The sequence below is a fragment of the Peromyscus californicus genome, unplaced genomic scaffold (assembly GCF_007827085.1).
Source record: "Peromyscus californicus insignis strain IS unplaced genomic scaffold, ASM782708v3 Scaffold_2__1_contigs__length_46816999, whole genome shotgun sequence".
NCBI classification, from domain to species: domain Eukaryota; kingdom Metazoa; phylum Chordata; class Mammalia; order Rodentia; family Cricetidae; genus Peromyscus; species Peromyscus californicus.
The window spans coordinates 43410348-43434626 of NW_026294540.1; the positions used below are offsets into that span (position 1 = coordinate 43410348).

General features: G+C 46.8%; 1 protein-coding gene across 4 annotated transcripts in view; it reads left to right on the plus strand.

Annotated features, from left to right (window-relative positions):
• The window catches only part of Fry (FRY microtubule binding protein), a 403165-nt gene extending 382743 nt beyond the window's left edge, over positions 1 to 20422 (plus strand). For 3 of the 4 annotated variants that reach the window (XM_052754591.1, XM_052754592.1, XM_052754589.1), the window contains 4 exons: positions 7736 to 7753; positions 9301 to 9411; positions 16837 to 17039; positions 18795 to 20422. In XM_052754591.1, coding sequence (XP_052610551.1) covers positions 7736 to 7753; positions 9301 to 9411; positions 16837 to 17039; positions 18795 to 19053 — 591 coding nt within the window. In that variant the 3' untranslated portion in view covers positions 19054 to 20422. The remainder of the gene's footprint in view (positions 1 to 7735; positions 7754 to 9300; positions 9412 to 16836; positions 17040 to 18794) is intronic. The other variant, XM_052754590.1, reaches the window with a different exon arrangement.
• The last annotated feature ends 3857 nt before the right edge of the window (positions 20423 to 24279 follow it).

Here is a 24279-nt window from a genome sequence, read left to right on the forward strand (position 1 = left end):
CTCTGCCTCCCAAGGGCTAGGAGTAAAGGTGTGCGCCACCACCACCCAGCTGTTTCCAGAGACTTTTAAGATAGGTGCATCACGGTGCTTGCTTCAGGGTAACTCCTTCATAGCAATGCTTACTCAGATGTGGAGTTCAGAATCACAGAGTCCCCTAGCATTTCCATCAACGTGCATGCGTGCGTGCGTGCATGAGATGTCCTGCTTCAGTTGATCTAAATACCCTGATTTTCACTGGACACTATATGCACTTAGCAAGGACCAAAAGCACAATTTTTTCTTTTCTTCTTTATTTTTTTTTAAATAGGATCCACCTATGTACCCCTGACTTTCCTAAAATTTGCTGTGTTGACCTGTTGGCCTCAAACTCACAGAAAGCTGCCTGCCCCCTGAGTGCTGGGATTAAAGGCATGTGCCACCATACCCAGCTTGGATTTTTTATTTTAAAGACTTATTACATGTATGTTGGTGTTTTGGCTATATGTATGTCTATGTGAGGGTGTCAGATCCTCTGGAACTGGAGTTTCAGACGGTTATGAGCTGCTATGTAGGTGCTGGGAATTGAACCTGGGTCCTCTGGAAGAGCAGCCAGTGTGCTTAACGACTGTGCCATCTCTCCAGCCCCAGCTTGGATATTTTTAAAAAACAAAATCTTACTAAGTTTCACATTTTTATGACCACCTAAGAACCCACTCCTGATCCAAGTTAATTATCCTGTTACTTGACCTTGCTGGCCAAAGTCAGGCCCAAAAACAGTCACCGGGTTAGAACTTAGAATCAGCACAAGCCTCCCAGTTTGTAGTGTGGCTTGTATATAGTGTAAGAAAATAGTTGTCGGTTACCAAATCCTATCGCACCCGTGAGGAGGACTCAGCTGGGAAAGTGCATTAATGCATCACAGACTCTCTAGGAATAAAGGTGGAAAGCAAATCTCCGGCATTGAGTGAGGGTTCCCTGGCTAGCCCTACAGATAAGTGGAGGTTATGGTTACACCAGCCTACGCTCCAAAGATCCTAACTTGGTTATTTCGCTTCTCCCCGCCCTCCACAAGTCTTCCCTCTTAAGCCTCTGGGTCTTGGTTTGCACTCATCTTTTGCACTCACGTCCTCCTCCACCACCTGAACTCTTTGCTTCCACACTCACGGGCCACCCTGAGAAGTCCTTTGTGGGAACATCACAGAGTTTACTCACACGCACTAAGGAGGTCCTCATGTGGCCCGTGACGTCACATCAGGGAAGAGCCACCGTGTCCGTGACCTCCCTTAACTGAACCATGGTTGTGTGGCACATGGTTTCATCCTCGTCTCTTTCCTTGTGTCTTTTACTAAACAAAGATGAAAAGATGGAGTCCATCTTCGGTCACTCCAGTTCAAAGCGGAAACTCTAGGCACACGGTAAAGGCTTGAGACTAGAAATGGGGGGTAATGCTTTTAGGTACTACATCAATATGACCTCATTTGGCCCTTTACAGCCGTCCTAACCTGCTTCTCTTGCTATGATGAACACCGTGACTAAAAGCAACTTGGGGAGAGAGGGTTGATTTCACCTTACATCTTTATGATTATGATTATGATTATGATTATTATTATATTATTTTAAACAGTAAAATATTTCTCTGTAGAAAATAGTATAAATGATAACATTTCCCAATAAGCCCTTTCAAGCCAAATAATAGCTGAAATATACATATAAATATTGATTAGATTCTGGGATACAGAGGAAACCTATCTTCATCTGTTCAGAGAGCTGTTTTACTTAAGTTGTGTAAGTGAGATTCCCATTCATCTTCCCCTTCACTGTTTGATTTATGACAGACATTTTTCTATAGGCTAATCCATAATCTAAAAAGATTTTAGCCTCCCCTCCTGAAAGTATGGCCAGTATTTTCTTTCATCAGCTTGATAGAGTACAAATTCTTATCTAATAGTGAAATGTTTCACCTAAGCTTGCCCAGTGATTGAGTAAAATCAAAACTTATTATAAGCCACAGTCATCCTGGGGTCCCCCCTGCTAGGTAGCCTCCCTGAATCTGTGGGTTGCAGTCTAATTGTCCTTTGCTTTATATCTAGTATCCACTTATGAGTGAGTTCCCCTTACATCTTGTAGTCCCATCACTGAGGGAAGCCAGGGCAGGACCCTGGAGGTAGGAACGGAAACAGAGACATGTGGAATGCTGCTTACTGACTTGCTTCACCTGCCTTTTCATACAACCCAGGACGAAACACCCACCCAGGGATGGCACCACTCACGGTGAGCTGGGCCGTCACATATCAATCAAGAAAATTCCCTACAGACATGTCCACTGGCCAATCAGTTGTAGGCAACTCCTCAGTTGAGGGGTCCCTCCTTTCAGGCGACTCTGGTCTGTGTCGAGTTGAAAAACAAAAACACTCACCAGCACAGTGACATCCCTCTGAAATATGGAATTTTCCACTGTGCATTTGAGAGCAGCTCAGTGGCAAGCTGTAAATGCCATATTCCATCTCTCCAAGTTGTCCGTAGCCTACTCTTAGAGGCAACACACACACACAGAAAACAAACAAACAAACAAAAACCAGAGAGTGACTCCCAGCATACACTGAAATGTGTAGGGTGGTTTTTTCAGGAATCTGCAGAAATAATGAAGCTACCTAGAATACCTAGAAGCGATGATTGATTGTGGGGTTCAGAAAAAAATGGGGGGAAAGTAGCATCTAGTCTAATACCTTCAGCCTGCTAGTAAAACCAACTAGTTCTTCCCCCAACCAGCACTAGTTTGGAGTTTCAGCTTTCCTGCCGGTTTGTGGACACATTAGTGGTCACCAGGGAACTTGGGCAGCCGCCGGCTGTCTGAGGAAGATGCTTTTAATCTCATGTATGTAATAATTTTGGAGTCTTAGGCCAGTTAACGGTTTGGGCTGCCTGGCGCTTGTATGAACAGTTCTCTAGGGTAAGGTACAGCACACGCTAAACAGCGCAGAAGACGGGGTGAGCGGTTTGCTTTTGTCTTCCAAGATCGTTTCTGTTCACATGCACGTACTGTGGGGGAGTTTTTCCCTTCACCTGTCGAGACAGAAAATCCTTTCCACAGTTTGCAATCTGCACTTACTAAAGACTGGTTCCCACAGGCCCCTCGTTCTGGAGTGGCTCCCCCTGGTGGTTGACGTTCACATAAACTTAGGTCAGGAAGCCAAGTGGGCCAGCTCTGGTCTCTGCAGGCTGTTTTCAGCCTCCAACCTGTAGAGCAGTTAATACAGCTCCTTTCTCCGGTTCTGCAGAAGTCTGTCCCCATCCCGTCCCCCTCCCCACCCCACCCCCAGAGCCGAAGATGCCTCGTTTGTTGGAATGTGTTTTGGTTGACATACTCACATTCAGAATGAATTTCTGACTCTGGATTCGAGCACAGTGATTTAGATTCAGCACTTGTGTGTTTCACCTTTCTGCAAAAACACCCCGTGGGCTGTTTTTCCTGCCCCTGTACAGTACAGGAATGAGAGGGCCCCCCCCCCCCGCCCCCCAACCATGCGCTTATACAAGCTGAACAAGTTAAATGTTGAACCACACTGTTCCCCAGTGAGTTGAAACCCACTAACCTCAGCCTTCAGACATGGTCCATCTGTCTGTCTTCCAAAACCAATCTTCTCTCCCATACTGGCTAAAGATGTGTCTGCTAGGATTTGTTTACAGTTTGTTTGGTTTTGGTGTTCTTGAGACAGGGTTTCTCTGTGTAGCCCTGGCTGTCCTTGAACTCAGAGATCCGCCTGCCTCTGCCTCCTGAGCGCTGGCATTAAATGCACCACCACCCCTTGGCTATTTACAGTTTTCTTAAAAATAGTAAAAAAAAAAAAAAAAAAAAACCTGAAGGTGTGTTACCTGTATCACAGGCTTTCAGGTTTCTGGCTTTAAGGATATTCATGAACATGGTCCAAAAGCAATTTTTTTTTCAACAAACAAAATATAGTGGTTGTCAACTGGAGATGTAGCTTGTTGGCAGAGACTGCCTAGCATGTGCAAAGCCTTGAGTTCAATCCCCAGCACTTCACAAAGAAAAAACAACAGGAGGGAGGCAGGAAGAGTGGTAGCTGTCACTGTCCCAAACCCAAATAGTGTTAAGAGGTGAGTGAGCGACGTTCCTACCTGCTTAAATTGAATACACTCACATGCTATAAAGACACTATCAGTAGCGGGGTTACCTTCTACACAGAATCTAAACTTTATACATGTGACTTTCAACCATGGGGTATGAGAGAGTAAGCCAGGCATAGTTATGCATACCTGTAATTCCATCACTCGGGGTCCAGAGGCAGGGGGACTAAAATCTCAAGTCTGAGGCTGACTTCAAACTTTCAGCAATCCTCCTGCCTCGGCCTCCCAGAGTGATGGGCTTACAGGCATCTACCACTGTAAGTCTGCAGTTTTCAGACTTCCTGCTCCTCGGTTGTTCAGGGTTGGTTCTTGGAGTCTGCTTCTTGTCTATCCTCCTCCGCTAGGACCCAACCCACCCCCACCCAGCCAGTCCAGATAACACATTTCTAAGACAAGCTTACATCAAAAGACTTTAGGAAATTTTCTAAAATCCTTGGGACCACAAAAAGCAATGACATTCCCACAGCCATGGTCAAAAGAATCTTAAATTGCCTGAGACAAACAGGTACATTTACTTTTTTGTTTTGTTTTTTTGTTCTTGCTTTGTTTTTTGGGTTTTTTTTTTTTTTTTCCTGAGACAGTTTCTCTGGGTAGCCCTGGCTGTCCTGGAACTGGACAGGCTGTAGACCAGGCTGGCCTCAAATTAGAGGTCTGCCTGCCTCTGTCTTCCAAGTGCTGAGATTCAAGGTGCAAAGACTTCTAGTGGGATTATTGTTTAAAACCTGGCTATAAAGAAAACCCAAGCCCAAAATGAAAGCAAGCATTATCATTTCCCACAAGACAGCCCCTTAGAAAGGCAGTTGTACTCTTTTTAAAACCCTAAATACAAATGAGGTTCTGGTCTGTGGCCTATTGAAGGAATTCCAGATGACAAAAGCCAAGGAAGCTGCCCCTCGCCCACCTGAAAAGGAGCCCTCAGGAGGAACATCAGTTACTAGTCTCATCAAAGTTGGCCATCACCCAAGAAACACACAATTGTGCCCTAAGAGCTGAGTGGGAGGAATTCGGTGACATTCCTCAGGAACAAGCCCGAGCTAGCAAAGAAAGTTCATTTGCCTTTACTGACCAGAGACAACTTCACTGTCTTGATGAGGTCCTTGGATTATGGCCTTGTGTTGTAAATGAGAACAATATTGATCTTCACTTAGAACTATATCATTTACCCAGCACTTACATCAACTCAGGACAGAAAAATAAAGTCCACATCAGCAGCACTGCCCTGCTTCTGTGCTTACTAAACATGTTCCTATCTGATAAATTCCCAGTAGTCTTCACTGCTGGCCCTGTGCAGGGCTGGAGAGATGGCTCAGTGGTTAAGAGTATTGGCTGCTTATGCAGAAGATCTGAGTTCAGCTCTCAGCATCCATATCAGGTGGCTGACAGCTGCCTGTAACCCCAGCTCCAGGGGATCCAATGCCTCTGGCCTCCACAAGCATGTGCCCATGTGCATGCACATACACACACACACACACACACACACACACACACACACAATATTAAAAGTAATTTTTAAAAACTGGCCCTATGGCCAGGTGGTGGTGGTGCACACCTTTAGTCCCAGAACTCAGCAAGCCGATCTCTAATTTGAGGCCCGCCTGCTCTACAGAGTGAATTCTAGGACATCTAGGGCTACACAGAGAAACCCTGTCTCAAAAACCCAAAAATAAAAAATAAACAAACCTGTTCTTGTGTGCCTAATGTGATAGTACACTATGTGTTAGCACCTAATAACAAAGCTTGTAGACATCTAGAGACTTGTAAGTGCCTGGCCATACAATGTACAACACAGACTTTAAGGAAGAGAGAAACATGACCAGGATCCCAAAAAAAGTTTCTCAGTAAATTTACAGTGACCACACACATCGCTCTCATGTGATATTGATGGCAGGTGAGAGAAAGGGAGACCAGGAATCAGAGGCATGGGGGGGTGGGGGGTGGGGGGTGGGGGGGGGTCTAAATGCTCCTTCAGTAGCATCTGTAGGCCGCAGTGGCAAGCTGACAGTTTTGTTATTCACTGGACCATGTGTTTAAGGACACTGTATTAAACTGACAGCCCAAAAGTTGTTTGGGTTTTTTGTTTGCTTTTAAGAATTTTCCTTGCCAAGGATTCGTAAGGGAGTGAGGTAGTGCTTAAATACTTTGAAAGTTCAGAACCGAGATCTATGGACTCAATGATTGAAATTGACCAAGCTGGTGTTCGGGGTAGGGCTGAGGCAGGGACTTCCTATAAAGCCAGGTTGGCCCCAAACTCCCCCATCATCTTGCTTTAGCCTCCAAAGTGTGAAACTGCAGCTGTGCTCCACAAGGCCTGGTTTAAACAAACAGATTTTGATTGGTTTGGTTTGGTTTGGTTTTTCGAGACAGGGTTTCTCTGTGTAGCTTTGGAGCCTGTCCTGGAGCTCAATCTGTAGATCAGGCTGGCCTTGAACTCACAGAGATCCACCTGCCTCTGCCTCCTGAGTGCTGGGATTAAAGGTGTGCGCCACCACTGCCTGGTAGATTTTGAAAATTTTTAAACATTTTCTTCAAGTTGTGGTGCCCCTTCCCACCTACCAAAATTTTCCACAAACTGGTTCTATAGTTAAAGTGTCATTGGTGACATTTAAGAAACAGTAGCCATAGCTGAACATGGCCCGTTTTGTAAATTTTCAATATCTTCAGTTAATAACCAGTTTTAGATTGTCTTTTAGGAATGATTTAGCAGATAAAAATAATTAGAAGGATTTTTTTTTTTTTTTGGTTTGTAAGTGTGACAATGGATGCTCACACCATTGCAGGACATGTGCCTCTCGCAGACCTTGTGACATATTGGCAAGTACCTGTGAAGAAATCGTGATCATAAAAAATAAAATACATGGGAATACTTACACTGCATATTTGTTTGAGAGTATACAATGTCTACTCCTTTGAGACCGTCTAGCAGCCTATTACATGTTCTCGATCTGAGGGCTGGAGAGATCTCAGTGGTTGAGAGCGTGCCCTGCTCTTGCAGAAGGCCTGGATTTAGTTCCCAGCACCCAAATTAGGTGATTCACAGCTGCCTGCAACTCCAGCTCTTGGGAGAATCCAGTGCCTCTGGTCTCCAAGGGCACCAGCACTCGGGTCCGCATACCCACATATACACAATGTTTTAAAATCGTCTATACATATGCCCAGTCTGAAAGGCAATCCAAACTAAAGGAAATAAGTGACACCGTAATTGCCACCAGGGGACAGTTCTTCAGATTGCTCAGCTGCCCTCATAGCTTATCATGTTCACTTGCTATTCACCTTAATGCACTCAAATTGTCAGGACGAGAGGAAAAAAAAAGAGGTAACTTCTAGTCTCCCGGGTGGACGCAGAGAAAATCTAAACCAACTAATCCGAGAATCCCAAGGACTAAAAGCCATGTTTTCCAATGACGTTGCCCACTAAAGCTTGTTTTTCCACCAGACCGCTGTGCATGTTGAACGGGTACGACACTGGCAGCCGCTGGCCGGGTCTGGGCCAGCAAAGCTAACCCTGCGGCAGCTCTGCTCCCGGAAGAGGGCCACGCTTTCTGTTGCATGCCACACTGACCCTGTCCTCTCTTTCCTTTCCTGTCTTTCCCGCGCCATGCTTGCTGCGTAGCAAATGGAATCTCTTGCAGTAAGTTAACTTTTTCTTCCGTATTCTTTGTCCACGGAGGCATGGACCCCATCATGAGCCTTATTTTTACCGTGAACTGTTGTATCTCTTAGCATGTGTTCCCTTTTTTGTTTTTCTTTTCTTTTCTTTGGTAGATTGAGATGTGGCAGCTTATTGGTAGTTCTCTGGGATGCTTTCTCCCCAAAACAGAAACCTACATTGCTGTGAATTCTCATTCTCTCCATGGAAATTTTTAAACAACAAATACCATCGCTTGGCATTTAGGAAAGTCAAGAGTTTTCATGGCTAGGTTTCACCCTAAATTGGGAAGATAACATTATTTTTAAACACTTTTTTTTATTAATTTGCAAGATCCTGGCAGATGCATCTCATATCAAATTTTATAGGGTTCCCATTTTTAAAAATGTTTAAGTTATCATAAGGAATTTTATTGAAACAACCAAAGACCTCGTTAATTAGTGAACTAATTCTCCATTCTAAAGCTATTTTGCCAATACTTTGAAAAAGGAAAAAAATATCATCTAAATAGAATTGGTTTTCTCCTAGAAGGAGGAAAGTTGGGGAAAAGGGGAGCTTAGCTTAGCATGAAATATATATATATATGTGTATGTATGTATATGTATTTATATATATGCATCAATTTTAGTAACTTAAAAATCAGAATCAAAAGACATGTCTGTGATAAACAAAATATACTCCAGAAAACTTAAAACTCTTGTGATCTATCTCCTTCACCCGATTTGGGAAGTCTCCTCAACTCTCTCAATTCTGAGATGAGTTCTGTGTAGCTCCTTAGACGGCACAAGGTCCCCTTGACCCTGTCTGAGGGAGCCTCTTCTAAACCCAGCAGTGGAGCGTTGGGTTGCCTGGTTCACACCAGGTGTAAATCGCTTCCACTGGCGACTACTGAGGCTCTCCCCCTCCTCTGTAAGGCCCCATACACCATGGGAGCCAGCCCATTGTTGACGTAAGATGGCCTGTGTGGAGACGACCGCTCAGAGTGCTGTGAACATTGGTGGTGGGATGACGGGGCTTCTCTCTCATCACTGTGTGGCTTGTATTTCTGCCTTCAGGAGTGGCTGCCCCCTCGACGGCAGCCCAGACTTACACAGCTGTTTCCCCAGCAGCAGTTCAACTTACAAACTTAACACCTAGAACTAGTTAGTGTTTTGCCTGTCGGCTTTCCCTTTAATGAAAAAGGATTCTTGGCTGTTCAAAGGCAGTTTGTAGCTTATAAACATTAACTACTCAGCCGTAATTTATAGGTCTTTCGTTGGCAAATGCAACGGAAATGTGGTTCCCTCCATCCTTTTTTCTAGCTGATTCTAATTAGTCATACTTCATTGTAGAGAAATGATATTCTGTAGTATACCATGAGGGTGTCACGGATGTTACGGAGTGGGTCTGGTTTTGTTTTGTTTAGAGTGTAAACAGATAGCTAAGGCTCCTTGCATTTTAAAGAACCGGTGTGTGTGTGTGTGTCACTTCTCACGAGTTTGACAAAATGAGCTTTAACAGCTGTCCTCCCCTGCGCCCCCTCTCTGTAGCAGCTGGAGCTCTGCCAGAGACTATACAAGCTGCATTTCCAGCTGCTGCTGCTCTATCAGTCCTACTGCAAGCTCATCGGGCAGGTGCACGAAGTGAGCTCCGTACCAGAGGTGAGTCCCCCAGCCCGGCTCGCCACAGAAACCACATGGCGTCTTTAAAGTTACTGTTTGGGTTTGGGTTTTTTGTTTTCCATCCTCCACCCTCCTTATAATGGTACAAATTGGGTTAGTTGTTTTTGTTTGGTTTGGGGTTTTGGGTTTTTTTTGCATATAATTACTATTTTGTTCAAGCACCAGTGAGAAAGAAATATATTTCTATTTTCAACTTTGAATGGTTTTCTAGAGCAGGGCCACAACCAAGGTGAAGAGGGTAAGGCAGCCTCACATTTGGAGGCAGTTTCCCCCCAGCCCTACAGTTACACCCGGGTGCCATCCTTTGCCTCACCCTGATGGGTCATCCTTTGAGAAGAGCCCTCCTTAGCACGTAGCCTTTCACATTTGCCCTTATCCTACGGTAAGAAAGAAATGTCTCAGGGTCTGGTGGTCTTCTGTTCCCCACTTCAGCGTCAGGATGCTTTAGTGCATCTAAATGCAAAAATTAAAATCACTTGAGCACACTGCTTCCAGTGGGCACCGGTTTTCCTAGGCATGAGAGTGAAAAAGGGTGGCAGTGTGCACTGGGGCAGCGCAGGGGACCTTGTCTGACTTACTAAGGGTGAGGATGGGAGTCTGAAAGCTGTCCTGAGCAGTCTTACAGGGCAAGGGTGAGCAATGGGGCCAAATACTCAGAAAAGAACCATCTTTGGCCCGGGCGGTGGCGGTGCACGCCTTTAATCCCAGCACTCAGGAGGCAGAGGCAGGCCGATCTCTGTGAGTTCCAGGCCAGCCTGGTCTACAGAATGAGTTCTAAGGCAGCCAAAGCTACAGAGAAACCCTACTCAAAAAAATAAAATAAAAAATAAAATAAAAACAAGAACCATCTTCATCATAAATACAACAACATGGTAGTAGGAGAGAGAGAGAGAAGTAAATGCAGTCAGTTTCTATTGCTAGAATAAACAAATGCCTAAAAAGAGGAAAAATGTGCAAATGCAGTGTGTATACCATGGTCCATATTTAAAAAGCAATTGTAGCTAGATTATCTAGAAGTGTCTAATGCTTAAAAGGACCCGAACAATGAACCAACATACTGCCTCAAGGAAAGAAAAGCTAGAGTGGAAACCTGCAGAGAGAGACAAGGCCACTCATCCTCCCCACATCCAGGTTATATCCAGAGTGGATCAACTCGGATGCAGGAAGGCTTCCCCCATGTGAGGAAGACATGACCAGGAGGCACCCGCCCACCACATCACACCACTGCTGCAGACATCATTAAACCTGAGATTTGCAAGGATAATGCCTCAATTATCCAATTAAAGCAAGCTTTATTAAATACTGGCCAGGAAGATGTACACTGGTCAAGTTCATACCCAGGATTCACAGAGAATGACCATGGCCTACCTTGGCCAGGTACTTATAAAAGCAAACTCACGGGGGTTCCGTACTTCCTGCCTTTGTCCAATCAGGGGCAAGCATGCATCCTGATGTACTTCCTGCCTGCATACCTCCCATCCAGTGCAGTTGGGTCAACCAGACTTGTTTAGGGAGGTGGAAACGTGGGTGCTCATCTAACAGGAACAGCCTCCAGTGTCTCAGAAAGTATCTGTCCTTAGGCAAGGGCTGACAGGTTAATTTTAGCCCAGCAGCACCTGCAGGTGTTGTGGAGACCCCTGCCATCTTCACAGGCCTGGAGTTCACAGTGTCCATACTCCAGAGGAAGCCCCACCCACTGCAGGACCCCTAGGGCTGCCCCGCACCATCTTGACCTGCAAGTCACCCTGCTCTGGAGGACAGTAGTCACTTCTCTATCAATTAAGGGTCTGCCATCATGGTTCCCATAGTCACCGATGGTAGCATGCAGTTCCTCAGCTGAGGGGCTGCAGCTCCCTGGCCCCCAATAGGATCTGCAACTACAACCTGCCCGTGTACAACCATATAACCCCCAGCCTCCCGCAGAAGGTGCTACTATATATAACCTGCCCCCAGATACCCAAAGCCAAGGCCCAGTGGATCTTGCCCACGACTCCAGCACGCAAACTGGCGTGACACTTTGTCGGAGACCAGCCATTCTAGTCCCTCAGAAAATCCTCACCAGAGCTGGCCAGACAATTACGATGCTTCAGTGCCTAAGCCCACTTGGCACTAGGTGATTAGATCTTTGATGTGGGAGGGCAGACATCACCTTGAGACTAGTGAGTGCAGCAGGCACAACACCTGAACACAAGCCACTCACAATCCCAGCATGGAGCCGGGGGAGTGGGGAGGGGGGGGGAGGTGGTCGTAAAGTCGCAGCCTAGCTGAGCTGGGAGAGAAACAGTGAGGTTTCTTCAAGGATTCTGCCCCTGAGAGGTAAGGCTATGCATGATCCAGTGACCCACGCACATACTGGCAGGACCGAGTAGACTCAGTGGGTCTTAAAAAATAATAAACTTAGAAGGGCGGTGGTGCACGCCTTTAATCCCAGCACTCAGGAGGCAGACGCAGGCAGATCTCTGCGTTCAAGGCCAGCCTGGTCTACAGAGTTGAGTTCCAGGACAGCCAAAGTTACGCAGAGAAACTCTGTCTCCAAAAAAAACAAAAAACAAAACAAACAAACGAGAGGAGAGAGTCACATAGCCAGCACAACCTTACATCAGGATTGTCCAGAGTCTGTAGCCTTTGATCCCCACAGGTTCTCTCCAGATAGCTGCTGTCGCCCTCACGTAGATGGCTATCAGCTAACCGCAACAGCTGGTCTGAGCCGGCTTTAAATCTGACCACAGTTCAACCCATTTTGGAAAATCAACACTGTACATTTGAAGGGATCATAGCTAAATGAATAGACCCACACATGCAAATGAGGCCACTTGTGCCCATTAGAAAGGGAAGTGTGTGCTGTGTGGAAATGAAGGGATAGTCACCCCTCCACATGAAAGTTTAGACTCTGAGTAAACTTTCTGGGTACAGCCACTGCGTGGGCAGAAGTCTTTCTGAGGCATTAATACCAAATTCCCTTACGGTATTAATCCTTTTCCTCCTTAGCATTCTATCTTCCGGGACTTAGGGGGTGTGACTCCACTGCTAGAGTGCTTGCCTAGCACTCTAGACTTAATCCACAGCACTTCCTAAAACTGAGTGTGCTGGTATATGCCTAAAACCCCATTTCTCAGAGTTGGAGGAAAGATGGAAAGTTCCAGGTCATCCTTGACTGTTCAGTGGGTTCAAGGCCAGCCCAGACTGTTTGGGGGGGTTCTTTTGACACAGGGTCTCGGTATAACACTGACTTTCCACCTGCCTCTACCTCAAGGCTATGATCAAAGGCTTGTTCCACCATACCCAGCCTCTGCGCTGGCTATGTAAGATATCTCAAAAACAAAAACATTTGTATCTCCCATCTTTTCTGTGGCATAGAGAAAATAGAGATCCTTTACTGTTAAAAACAGGGCCCGCCGGGCGGTGGTGGCGCACGCCTTTAATCCCAACACTCAGTACTCAGGAGGCAGAAGCAGGTGTATCTCTGTGAGTTTGAGGCCAGCCTGGTCTACAAAGTGAGTTCCAGGAAAGGCGCAAAGCTACACAGAGAAACCCTGTCTAGGGGGAGGGGGGGAGAACGGGCCCATAATATGGGCATGGTAGTGCACACCTTTAATCTAACACTTGGGGAAACAGAGGAGACAGGAGACTCTGTGCGTTAGAGACCAGCCTGTCTACACAGTGAGTTCTAGGACAGTCAGGCTGTCTCAAAACAAGCAGAACAAAAACAGGGCCCTTTATTTGACAATTACATTTGAGTACTTATATACCAAACTTCACTAGATAGTCTATAGATAATTTCATTTAATCTTTAAAGTAAACTCCTTTTCTTTTCTTTTTTTTTTTTTTTTTTTTTTTTTTTTTTTTTGGACAGTGTTTCTCTGTCTAGCTTTGTGCCTTTCCTGAAACCTGTAGTACCCCAGGCTGGCCTCGAACTCAGAGATCCGCCTGGCTCTGCCCCCCAAGTGCTGGGATTAAAGGCGTGCGCCACCACTGCCCAATTTAAAGTAAACTTGTAACATGGGTATTACAGTCTTACAGCAGGAAAAACAGCAAACGAGACTGTCTTACACACAGACACAGACACTAGTCAGCTTTTCAGTAGCATAACAAGAGATTTGAAGCCAGCCACTCTGTAAAGAGAAATTTATTTAGTTCACAGACTGAGGAGCTAGGAATCCAAACAGGATGTCACTGGGGCTGGCAGTGTCCCACCTTAATGGGAAGCCTTGTGTCTCTGCACATAGACTCTTCTCCCTCCCCAACAATGTCATGGGACTCCGTCCTTAGGGCTCCACTCCGATGATTTTAATCACTTCTCAAAGGTCCATTTCTAGACACCACAGTCTGATCAAGTTTCTGTCCTCTCACTGCCATTAGTGCAAGATTTAGAGGAAGAAAGGCCTTCATGAGTTCAGGGAACAAACCACGGCAGTCCACTCCTGGCTGACTTCTCCCACACAAAAATTCCATCCAATTGTCCTAGGTTGTCTTAACTCACGGCAGCATTGGTTCACAAGGCTCACCAGAGACACCTGTCAACCTCCTGTGGCCGTGAGCCTGGAGCACAAAACAAGTTACTCTTCTAAGAGATCCGGGTGTGGGACAAACACAGCATAAACAAACGTTCCTGTCTCTAAAGGAAGGGACAGGATAGCGAGGCCTAAACAAAACCAATGGGGCAAATGTCTCATCCCAAACCTCCACGTCACCTTCTCTGCTGCGGGGCTTTGCTGGCCTCAGCCCTTGCTTCGGTCCTCACAGGCTGGAGTCCTTTCGGCAGCTCTCCCAGGCTGGCCTTTCCATGCTGGGAGCTCTGTAGCTCCGGGTGTTTCGATGGCAGCCCTACCCCTGTAACTCCAGTTGGCATTGCGCTGGAGGGGGCTCTGGGGCTCAGCTCTGTCTGGACATTTCTGCTCGGCCTTGCCTCTGTGTGGGCTCTCTGTAGTGACTCTACCTCTGGGGGAGATCCAGGTGTTTCCTGACGTCTAGAAAGGAGTCTCCAGGCTCTGTTGGGCTCCACCCTCACAGCTGCTACTGAAGATTGCAAGCTGACGTTCTCGGCTTTCAGAGGCCTGTGTGTCACACTGTTTGCAGCTTTCTCTGCCTGGTGTTGGAGGACACTGGTATCACTGCTTTTCTCCCAGGATCTCCAGTATGGCTTCACTTCCACAGCTCCATGAGGTATCACCTCATCAGGTCGTTTCCTCAGAGACTCCCACCTGAAGGCAGCCTTCGGCCTGGCCTCCCACGGTTTCCTCTTTAGCTGTGGTGAGGGCTGCTGAGACTTCGTAACGAAGTTCTTCCGGCCTGCAAAATCTCCCGTACAGGAACGCTGCCATGGTCTGAGGTTTACAGGCGCTGCATCCGGGGCCGTGGGAATCATGACTGAGGTCGAGGATCTCTTTGCCAGCAAGCCAGATTCCCCAGTCTGCATTGGGGCTCCTTTCTGGGATCCCCTCCAGCCATCCCTTTTATTGCCAGGATTCAACACCAGCAACATCCGTCTGTCCACTGTCATGTTCTTGACCAGGGGCTTTTGTGGCCAGCCTTTCCTCTTTAGACCCTGGTGGTTCCTCCTCTGCCTAAGGTGCTCTGTTCCCCTTTTGAGAAGCTCAGCCTTCAAACCATCCCTTTGCTCTCTCATTTGACTGTAAGCCGTCAGGAGTAGCCATGCAGCAGCCTGGATGCTTTCCTGTTTGGAGAGCTCTGTTGCCAGACAGACCAGTTGGTCACTGGGAAGTTCGGCCTTCCAGGATGCCTCTGGACAGGGACACAAGGAAGCCAGACTCTTGGCCACAAGGTAACAAGGATGGCCTTTACTCCAGTTCCCAAGAGAGTCCTCATCGCCACCGGAAACCACGTTTGCACGGCCTTCACGGTCCACATCCCCAGCCGCGTTCTGGTTCCCTGAGCCCTCACCCTGACTGTCTGCGGTGCTGACAGTAGCCAGCTGCTCCAAACACTTCCGTCCTCTCCCTTCTAACCAGTCCCAAAAGGTCCTCCACACGGTCAGGCACAGTAACAGAAAGGGCCACATCCTCTATAAAGAAAAGAAGGTCTACTTAGCTCTCGGGTTTTTTTGTGGAAGCTGGAAGTCCAAAAGATGTGTTGAAGGTACTGGCTGCCTCACAGCATGGAGCCCAGGATAACTCTGTCTGTGTCTGTTTCTAGCTCCCCTGACCTTATAAAGCCACCAGGATTCCATGGGCCCCACCCTACCCTAAGGTTCAATCTAATCTTATTTTCCAAAGAGACAAGCACATCCACCCTCTTAATACCATTAACATAAGACTGCAGATTAGGCCGTACTGGTACACACCTTTAACCCCCAAGCAGAGGCAGGAGGATCTCTGAGTTTGAGGCCAGCCTAGTCTACATAATGAGTTCCAGGACAGCCACGTCTAGACGGAGAGTAAAAAAAAATTAAAATTAAAAGACAAAGGGATTTTGGCAGCAGATAAAGGTGCTTGCCGCCAAGCCCAAAAACCTAAATTCAATCTCCAGGTCCCCTGGTGGAAGGAAAAGAGCCAGCTCCGAAAAGCTGTCCTCTAACTTCTACATATGCACTGTGGCATACACACATTCAAACACATACACACAAAAAAATACATGTAAAACGATAAAAAGACTAAGATTAATGCTTCTGTATGAGTTCAGCGGGAGAGACATTACACACAGTTACCCACAGTTAACGTCTGTCTAAAAATATCAAGTGGAAATGAATAACTTTTGTTTATACCTATTATTATTTTTACTCTGTTTAGTTTTTGTTTGTTTTCTTTCTTTTTTTTTTCCCAGACAGGGTTTCTCTGTGTAGCTTTGGAGTCTGTCCTGGAACTCGCTCTATAGACCAGGCTGGCCTCGAACTCACAGAGATCCGCCTGCCTCTGCCTCCCTAGTGCTGGGACTAAAGGCGTGCGACACCACCGCCCAGCCCTACCTCTTTCTTTATGATGTCCTTTCTAGTTAAACAGGAGCTGGAAGGACTGAGATTGAACCCAGGGCCATGTGCATACAAGGCAAGCCCTAACACTGAGCTACATCCCCAGCCCAAATGGGAAACATTTTAAATGATGTCTCTCTTCTGAGGAGAGCATCCCAGCTGCTGAGGCAAAGTGATTCAATGCTTCTGACAACCCAGTCCTTGATATATGCCATGTAGGTCGGTGGGGGTTTTGTTGTTGTTCAGTTTTGTCTGTTTTGAGGCAAGGTCTCACTGGGTAGCCCAGGCTGGCCTCAAACTCCTGGTGAGCCTCCTGCCTCATACTTCCAAGTGCCCGGATTACAGGCATGTACCACCATACCCAGCTCCCTTTATTTATACAGATATTAAACTTCTGCGTAACCAGACCCTCATGACTAAATTTCTTTGAAAAGGTCATGCCAGCCTGTACCTAAATACATGGCATTTGTTTTAAACAGCTGCTGAACATGTCCAGAGAACTGAGTGACCTGAAGAGGAACCTAAAAGAGGCTACTGCGGCCATCGCCACGGACCCGCTTTACATCGAGGGAGCATGGTCAGAGCCGACCTTCACATCCACTGAGGCAGCCATCCAGTCCATGCTGGAGTGTCTAAAGAACAATGAACTTGGCAAGGCCCTGCGACAGATCAAGGAGTGCAGGTGGCTCTGATCTTCCTCCCAGGGATGGTGATGGGAAATACAAGTGTAGTCCTGACCCTGGGCTGCCTAGGGACACACTTGCCAAGGTTGGAATATCTAGACATCTTACCTGTCTCCTCCGAGGTTTCTACAGCACCCGAAGGCTTACCCACCAGCCTGGAGCTTGCATGTTACACGTATTGGCTTTGGTTGTGAAAGTTGAAGAACTTCACAATGTACCCCCACATAATTTCAAACTAAATGGAATGTACATTTGGGGGTTGTTTTAGATAGTCTTCACATACATCAGAATAAGATGGCTATAGCAAATAAGAGTATCAGATTCAGAGCTCAGTGGTTACAAGCACTGGCTGCTCTTCCAGAGGACCCAGGTTCAGTTCCCAGCACCCACATGGCAGCTCACAACCACCTGTAACTCCAATTCCAGGGGAGCCGATGCCCTCTTCTGGTCTCTGTGAGCACTGCACACATGTGGTGCACATAAATTCATACAAGCACATGTACATATAAAACAAGTTTTTTGTTTTTGTTCTTTTGGAGGTTTTTTTATAATTTTTTTATTTAAAACATTTTTTCTTTCCTTTTACATACCAATCCCCGTTCCCTCTCGCTACCCCCCCCCCACCTTCCCCAATCCCACCCCCATCCCCTCCTCATAGAGGGTAAGGCCTCCACTGGGTAGTTCACACAGGCTGGCATACCAAGTTGGGGCCAGATCTAGCCACCCCCCCACTCCCCCCCACCCTCCGCATCAAGGTTGAGTAAGGCATCGCACCATAGGGAATGGGCTCTAAAAAGCCAGTTCATGTGCCCGGGATAATTCCTGGTCCCATTGCCAGGGGACCCACAAACACATCAAGCCATGCAACTTTCACCCACATTCAGAGGGCCTAGTGCGGTCCCATGCAGGCTCCCCAGCTGTCAGTCCAGAGTCCATGAGCTTGGGTCAGCTATTTCTGTGGTTTTCCCCATCATGATCCTGACCCCCCCCCCTTGCTCCCATAATCTTTCCTCCCTCTCTTCAACTGGACTCCAGGATCTTGGCCAAGTGCTTGGCTGTGGATCTCTGTATCTGCTTCCATCAGTCACTGGATGTAGGTTCTATGATGACAATTAGGGTAGATACCAATCTGAATGCAGGGGAAGGCTAGTTCAAGCACCCTCTCCACCATTGCTATGAGTCTTAGCTGGGGAGTTTCTGGGGTTCTTATAATTCAAAGACCCTTTGCCAAGAAGGAGAGGCTAAATATGTGGTCACTGGTGGGCAGTGGCGGGGAGCAGGTGGATAGAAACAGTAGGGGACCTTAGCCCAGCTGACCAGTAAAACAAGTTTTAAGCCGGGCGGTGGTGGCGCACGCCTTTAATCCCAGCACTCGGGAGGCAGAGCCAGGCGGATCTCTGTGAGTTCGAGGCCAGCCCGGGCTACCAAGTGAGTTCCAGGACAGGCGCAAAGCTACACAGAGAAACCCTGTCTCGAAAAACCAAAAAAAAAAAAAAAAAAAAAACAAGTTTTAAAAGAGCATCGTATTCCACTCTGGTATTTTTATCAATAATAACCAACATTCTAAAACTGATTATAGCAATATTTGGACAACTCTAAATAAACTAGAACCCAAGGAGTTATGTGCTTTAGATGAACCTATCAAATGCTGTGATAACATCTCAGTAAAAGGTTTAAGTATATGTTTATACTAACCAAGACTCATACCTCCCAACTGGGTGCCTCTAATCTCCTCTGTTCCCTCTCCACCACAGAAGCCTGTGGCCCAATGACATCTTTGGAAGCAGTTCTGACGACGAAGTCCAGACACTACTGAATATTTACTTCCGTCACCAAACTCTGGGACAAACGGGTACTTATGCCTTGGTGGGTTCTAACCAGAGCCTGACTGAAATCTGCACCAAGCTGATGGAACTGAACATGGAGATCCGAGACATGATCCGCAGAGCCCAGAGCTACCGGGTTCTCACTGCCTTTCTCCCAGACTCCAGTGCTTCTGGCACTAGCCTCTGACAGGAGCCTCCCGGCCCCCATGGTTCCCAAGCCCATGCTGCCATGCTGGGGCGACGACATTCAGTGTCTTCTCAGCCTTCGCAAGGCTTGGACAGAGTGTTCTCCCTCTTGTTACCTGTCGGACTCTTTCTAAAGAAGATTACCCAGCTTCCAATGTGTAGCAATACTGTCCACACAGAAGCAGCCTAGGACCTTCTGAGACAGACTCCACCACCCGTCACGCCGTGCGGCTGTCCTTCACTGGGCAGATGCAACCCACTACTGAAGAAATGACTTCCGTTGCATTACCAAAGCTGACCACGCTGAACGATACTGTCCTTTCTGGAAAGAGTTTTAGATTGGCAAAAGTGCAATGTTTTTCTTCACATGAAAAAGAAATTTATATTCTAAGACTTGTACATTCGTTCCCTTTCTCCTGGTTTTCTTCCCTTTTTTGTGGGATTTTGTTTGTTGTTTTTTCAGTGGGTTGGAAAGGGTGCAGGCAGAATGAAGCTGGCCACAGAAAACCTGTAAGACGGTCAAAAGCTGACAGCCTGTGTGCTTGAAAAAGGAATTGTAAATGGACTGCAATTTAATGTACACTGTATCTAAACGAGGCTGCTATGGAGTACCTTTCTTACGTTGCTAGGCTACTGTTTCTGAAAACCCTGGATCTCTCTGCACCAGGAATGATCCAGATGGATTCTTTTAAAGGATCTAGGCTGCTTTTTACAAGAAGGTTGCTTTAATGAGCGTAATTTATACTACAGAAGAATGAGTGTTCGTCTGAATTCACTTTGCCGTTTTGTAGAAAAACCAATTATTCACATGAATCCCGAGTCCTTTCATCCGCCATGCATGCATCTTTTAGTAGCCATTTAGATAGCTAGAAGTAGAGTCCTAAAGGGAAGACATGAGTCGCCACTTGAAGAATAATGTCATCTTTCATTTGTAATATATGTGTAAAGGGCCATTCTTAAAGTTTCTAACCCAACGCTGTCGAGTGTTCCATGTGGGCATGTGAATCTGTTGCGCATCCAGAGCATATTCAGAGTTTACCTATGTAACTTATTCACTGTGTAAATACATTTTAAGTTTTTGTGATGTAATCTTGATTGATAATTCTGTTCAGAATTGCCTTTAGACTAAAAAAAAAAAAAGACAAAATACATGTTGATCATGGATTTTATTTCTAGTTAATTAAAATATTTGCCTTTGACACATACCTGTAGTTTTGCACATGGCTGTGAGGTGTACTGTGTACTTGTATTCTGTGATTGACATGAATGACCCACACTGCACATGTACAGGGCATGGCCCCTGAATCCAGACAGAAGTACAATCTTCTTGGAAGTAGGCACCAAATAAGAACATGACTCTTCTTTATAGATATATCGACTTATTATTTTACATGTGTGTGTGCCTGAATATGTATGTTTGTTTGTATGTATGTGGGTATGTATATGTACCATGTACATGCAGTTGCCTGTGGGAGCCAGAAGAGGGCATGGGAGTTACAGTTTGGTTGTGAGTACCATATGGTTGCTAGTAATAATACTCTGGTGCTCTGGAAGAGCAGCAAGGACTCTGACCTGCTGAGCCATCTCTCTGGTCCCTGTCCACCTCTTTTTTTTTAAATTTTTTTTTCAAGACAGGGTTTCTCTGTGTAGCTTTGGAGACTGTCCTGGAACTCCCTCTGCAGACCAGGCTGGCCTCGAACTCAGAGATCCAGCTGGCTCTGCCTCCCTCCTGAGTGCTGGGATTAAAGTAGTGCGCCATCCCTGCCCGGACTTACTTTTTAATTTTTAATTCTGTGTGCTTTGCGTGCCTGTGCGTGGGAATGTTGCCCCTGATTATATGTACCTGCAGAAACCAGAGGTGTCTGGTCCCCCTAGGGCTGTACTTCAGGCGGTTTGTGAGCCACTAGACACAAGTGCTGGGACTTGAACTCAGGTCCTCTACAAACCGACATGAGGTCTAACCACTGAGCCATCTCTCCAAACCCAAGACTGTAACTGGCAATCATCTCTTCTTGACCAAAGAGTAAAATCAAAGCTTGGAATGGTAGGTCACACCTGTAATTCCCACACACACAGATACCACACATATAAATGATTCAGGCCGGGCTGGTGGTGGCGCATGCCTTTAGTTCCAGCACTCGGGAGGCAGAGCCAGGCAGATCTTTGTGAGTTCGAGGCCAGCCTGGTCTACAGAGAGAGATCCAGGAAAGGCGCAAAACTACACAGAAAGAAACCCTGTCTCGAAAAAAATAAAAATAAAAATAAAAAATAACTGATTCAATGAGGGTGGTGCTTCCGTGCCCCCAAAATGCCCTTCTAAAGCCACCAGAAAAAAAAGTTTCTCTTCTCTAAACCACAAGTTTTAGAGAGTGTGTGAGCCCCGCTCCCCACTCTGCCTCTGGTCCCAGTCTGCGTGTACCGCCCACTGAGCTCTCCAGGTTCGCTGTGGGCTCCACACTGCCCAGTCCACCTCGCCTTTGTCTACACCACTCCTGAAATGACCTCATCTCTGCTTTCTTCCCTTCCCCGTGCCTCTTCCATCTCTGTGCTGTTGCTCAGTGACGGGCTGGAGGGTCCCCATGGCACTGAGAGCCTCTGGGAACATGCTAGATTTGCAGTGTCACAGACCCCAGGCCTCCTGAATCAGAACCTTCATCCGTGGTCACCAGATGACCCCTGGGACATTAAAATTTTAGGCTTCTTGCAGTAAACACTGGTGTACCCCAGGATTCTGTGATGTGCTTTCTTAGGTGATCCCATCCACACTCATGACTCCAAATACTATTTCTCTCATTTATATCTCTGAGCACATAAATCAGCCCACAGACAGCTTCTGCTTGGGTGGATATCTCAGATCCTTCAAACTTAATATGTTGAAGACAGAAACTCACTCTATCCCATTAAAAGGATCCACCAAAATAAGACGTAGGGCTAAAGAGACACTTAGTGGTTAAACAGACTTGGGTTTGGTTCCCAGCACCCACACTGTGGCTCACAGCCATTCATAATTCCAGCCCCAAGGGATCTGATGCCCTCTTCTGGCCTCTACAGGCACCAGGCACTCACATGGCATATATATATACATACATGCAGGCAAAACGTCTATGCAGAAGATAAAATTGAAGGCTAAAACATTTAAGAAGCTAGAGAAATTATCTCAGCAGTTAAGAACATCAGCTGCTCTTCCAGAGGACCAGAGTTCAGTTCCAGACACCAACTTCTTAGAGCTCACAGCCATCTCTAACTCCAGTTCAAGGGGACCTGACGCCCTCTCCTGGCCTGCGCAGGCACTGCATGCATGTGGTCTGTAGACATTTCTGCAGGGAGACTATATAAAATATAAGTAAAGGTTAAAACATTTCTTTTGTTTCTTTGTTTTTGGAGACAGAGTTTCTCTGTGTAGCCCTGGCAGTCCTGGAACTCACTCTGTAGACCAGGCTGGCCTTGAACTCACAGACATCCGCCTGCCTCTGCTTCCAAGTGCTGGGATTAAAGGCGTGTGCCACCACCCTCTGGCCCTGGCCCTAAAAGTTAAAATTTTTGGGGGGGTTGTTTTTTTTTTTTCCGAGACAGGGTTTCTCTGTGTAGTTTTGGTGCCTGTCCTGGATCTTGCTCTGTAGACCAGGCTGGCCTCGAACTCACAGAGATCCGCCTGGCTCTGCCTCCCAAGTGCTGGGATTAAAGGTGTGTGCCACCACCGCCGCCAGCGAGGGTTAAAATTTTTAAGTGGGCTAAGTGATGCATTATTTAGTCAGGAGGCACCATGCACAGAGGAGGTCAGTGCCATCCCCTAGGGCTGAGTTGGTCCCCAGGGAGTGTGTTCACTATGGTGACAGTCGCCTTGCCAAAGCAATGTCTCACAACAGTCTCTCCCCCTTGCAATGCCGGCCATTCTCCTTCATGGCTCCTACAAACGGCACTCAAGGTGTTGTAGTGTAGCCAGAAACAGCTTCATGAGAAGCCGCCACGCAGGCTTACCTCCCTGGTCTTAAACTTTCTGCTTCCACATAGGAGAGCCAAATAAACCTCTGTGTTTTATAAAGTACGCAGGTTCGGCTATTTTGTTATAGCAACACAAAACAAGTGATGCATTGGCTTGTAGTGGGTAGCCATTCCAGCTTTGATCTGGAAGTTCCAACCCCCATTGAGACTTCGGCAACCGTCACGCCTACAAGGCGGGGCCAAGGGAGGCGCCTGGGGACCCAAGATCTGGATCGGCGGCGGCGGGCGCTCGCTCTGTTCCGGGACCCCTGGATAGTGGAGGTGGACCAAGCAGAGCTCCAGAGAACACCGCTGGACTGTGATACACCTTCCCCAGACCCCGCGACCTACCTATCCCTTAATTTGTAAGTTATGCCATTAAATAAATTTTTTAACTATGTGGAGTGGCCTTAATAATTACACCAATATCGGCTCCTTTTGCATTCATGCCACCAAGAGACGGGAACTATTAACTTCATTTTATAGATGGTGTGGAGGGCCCAAAACCAGCTTGACCACACAGCTGCCATGACAGGCTTAGGGGCCCTGACACAGCTTCTGTGACAGGCTTACTGGCAGGCAACACCCAGATCCAGGAAAAGCCTTAAGCTGATACCACCCAGGGACCCACCCAGGGGTGAGGAAGTACCTGACATCCCAAACATTCCAGCCATTAGATAAGGTGGCCAGATGCCCTTGAGTCTAGCACACACCTGTTTTTTGTTTTACAGATACCCCTAGACAATTGTCAGCCAATCAGTGTCCTGGACCCTGGAAATCCCCTCACCCCAACCTCTGCTATGATAAAAACCCCATCCCACCTGAGCTCAGGGCTCTCCGCTCTCACCCTGTGTGCGACAGACAGACCAAGCCCCGGAACCTGAAAGTAAAGGTTCTTTGCTTTTACATGCAGAATTCGATCTCCATGGTGGTCTTTTGGGGGTCTCCGAGATCTGGGCATAACAATAGAAAAACTGAGACACAGAGACCAAGTGATTTATCCATGATCACACATCCCTTAACTACTAAAGCCAGGACTGAAGCTAGATAGTGTGGTCCATGTGCTTGCCAACTGGTATAAGTCTCGATGTCATCCACCTCCACAGCTCAAAGCAGGCATCTCAGGATCACCTTCTTTTTCCTCCATCACCCACTGCCAACTCTTGGACATTTCCAAACATTATCCGGATTTATAGACTCCTTCTCTAGCTCCATAGCTACCATTTTTTTTCCCCCAAGACAGGGT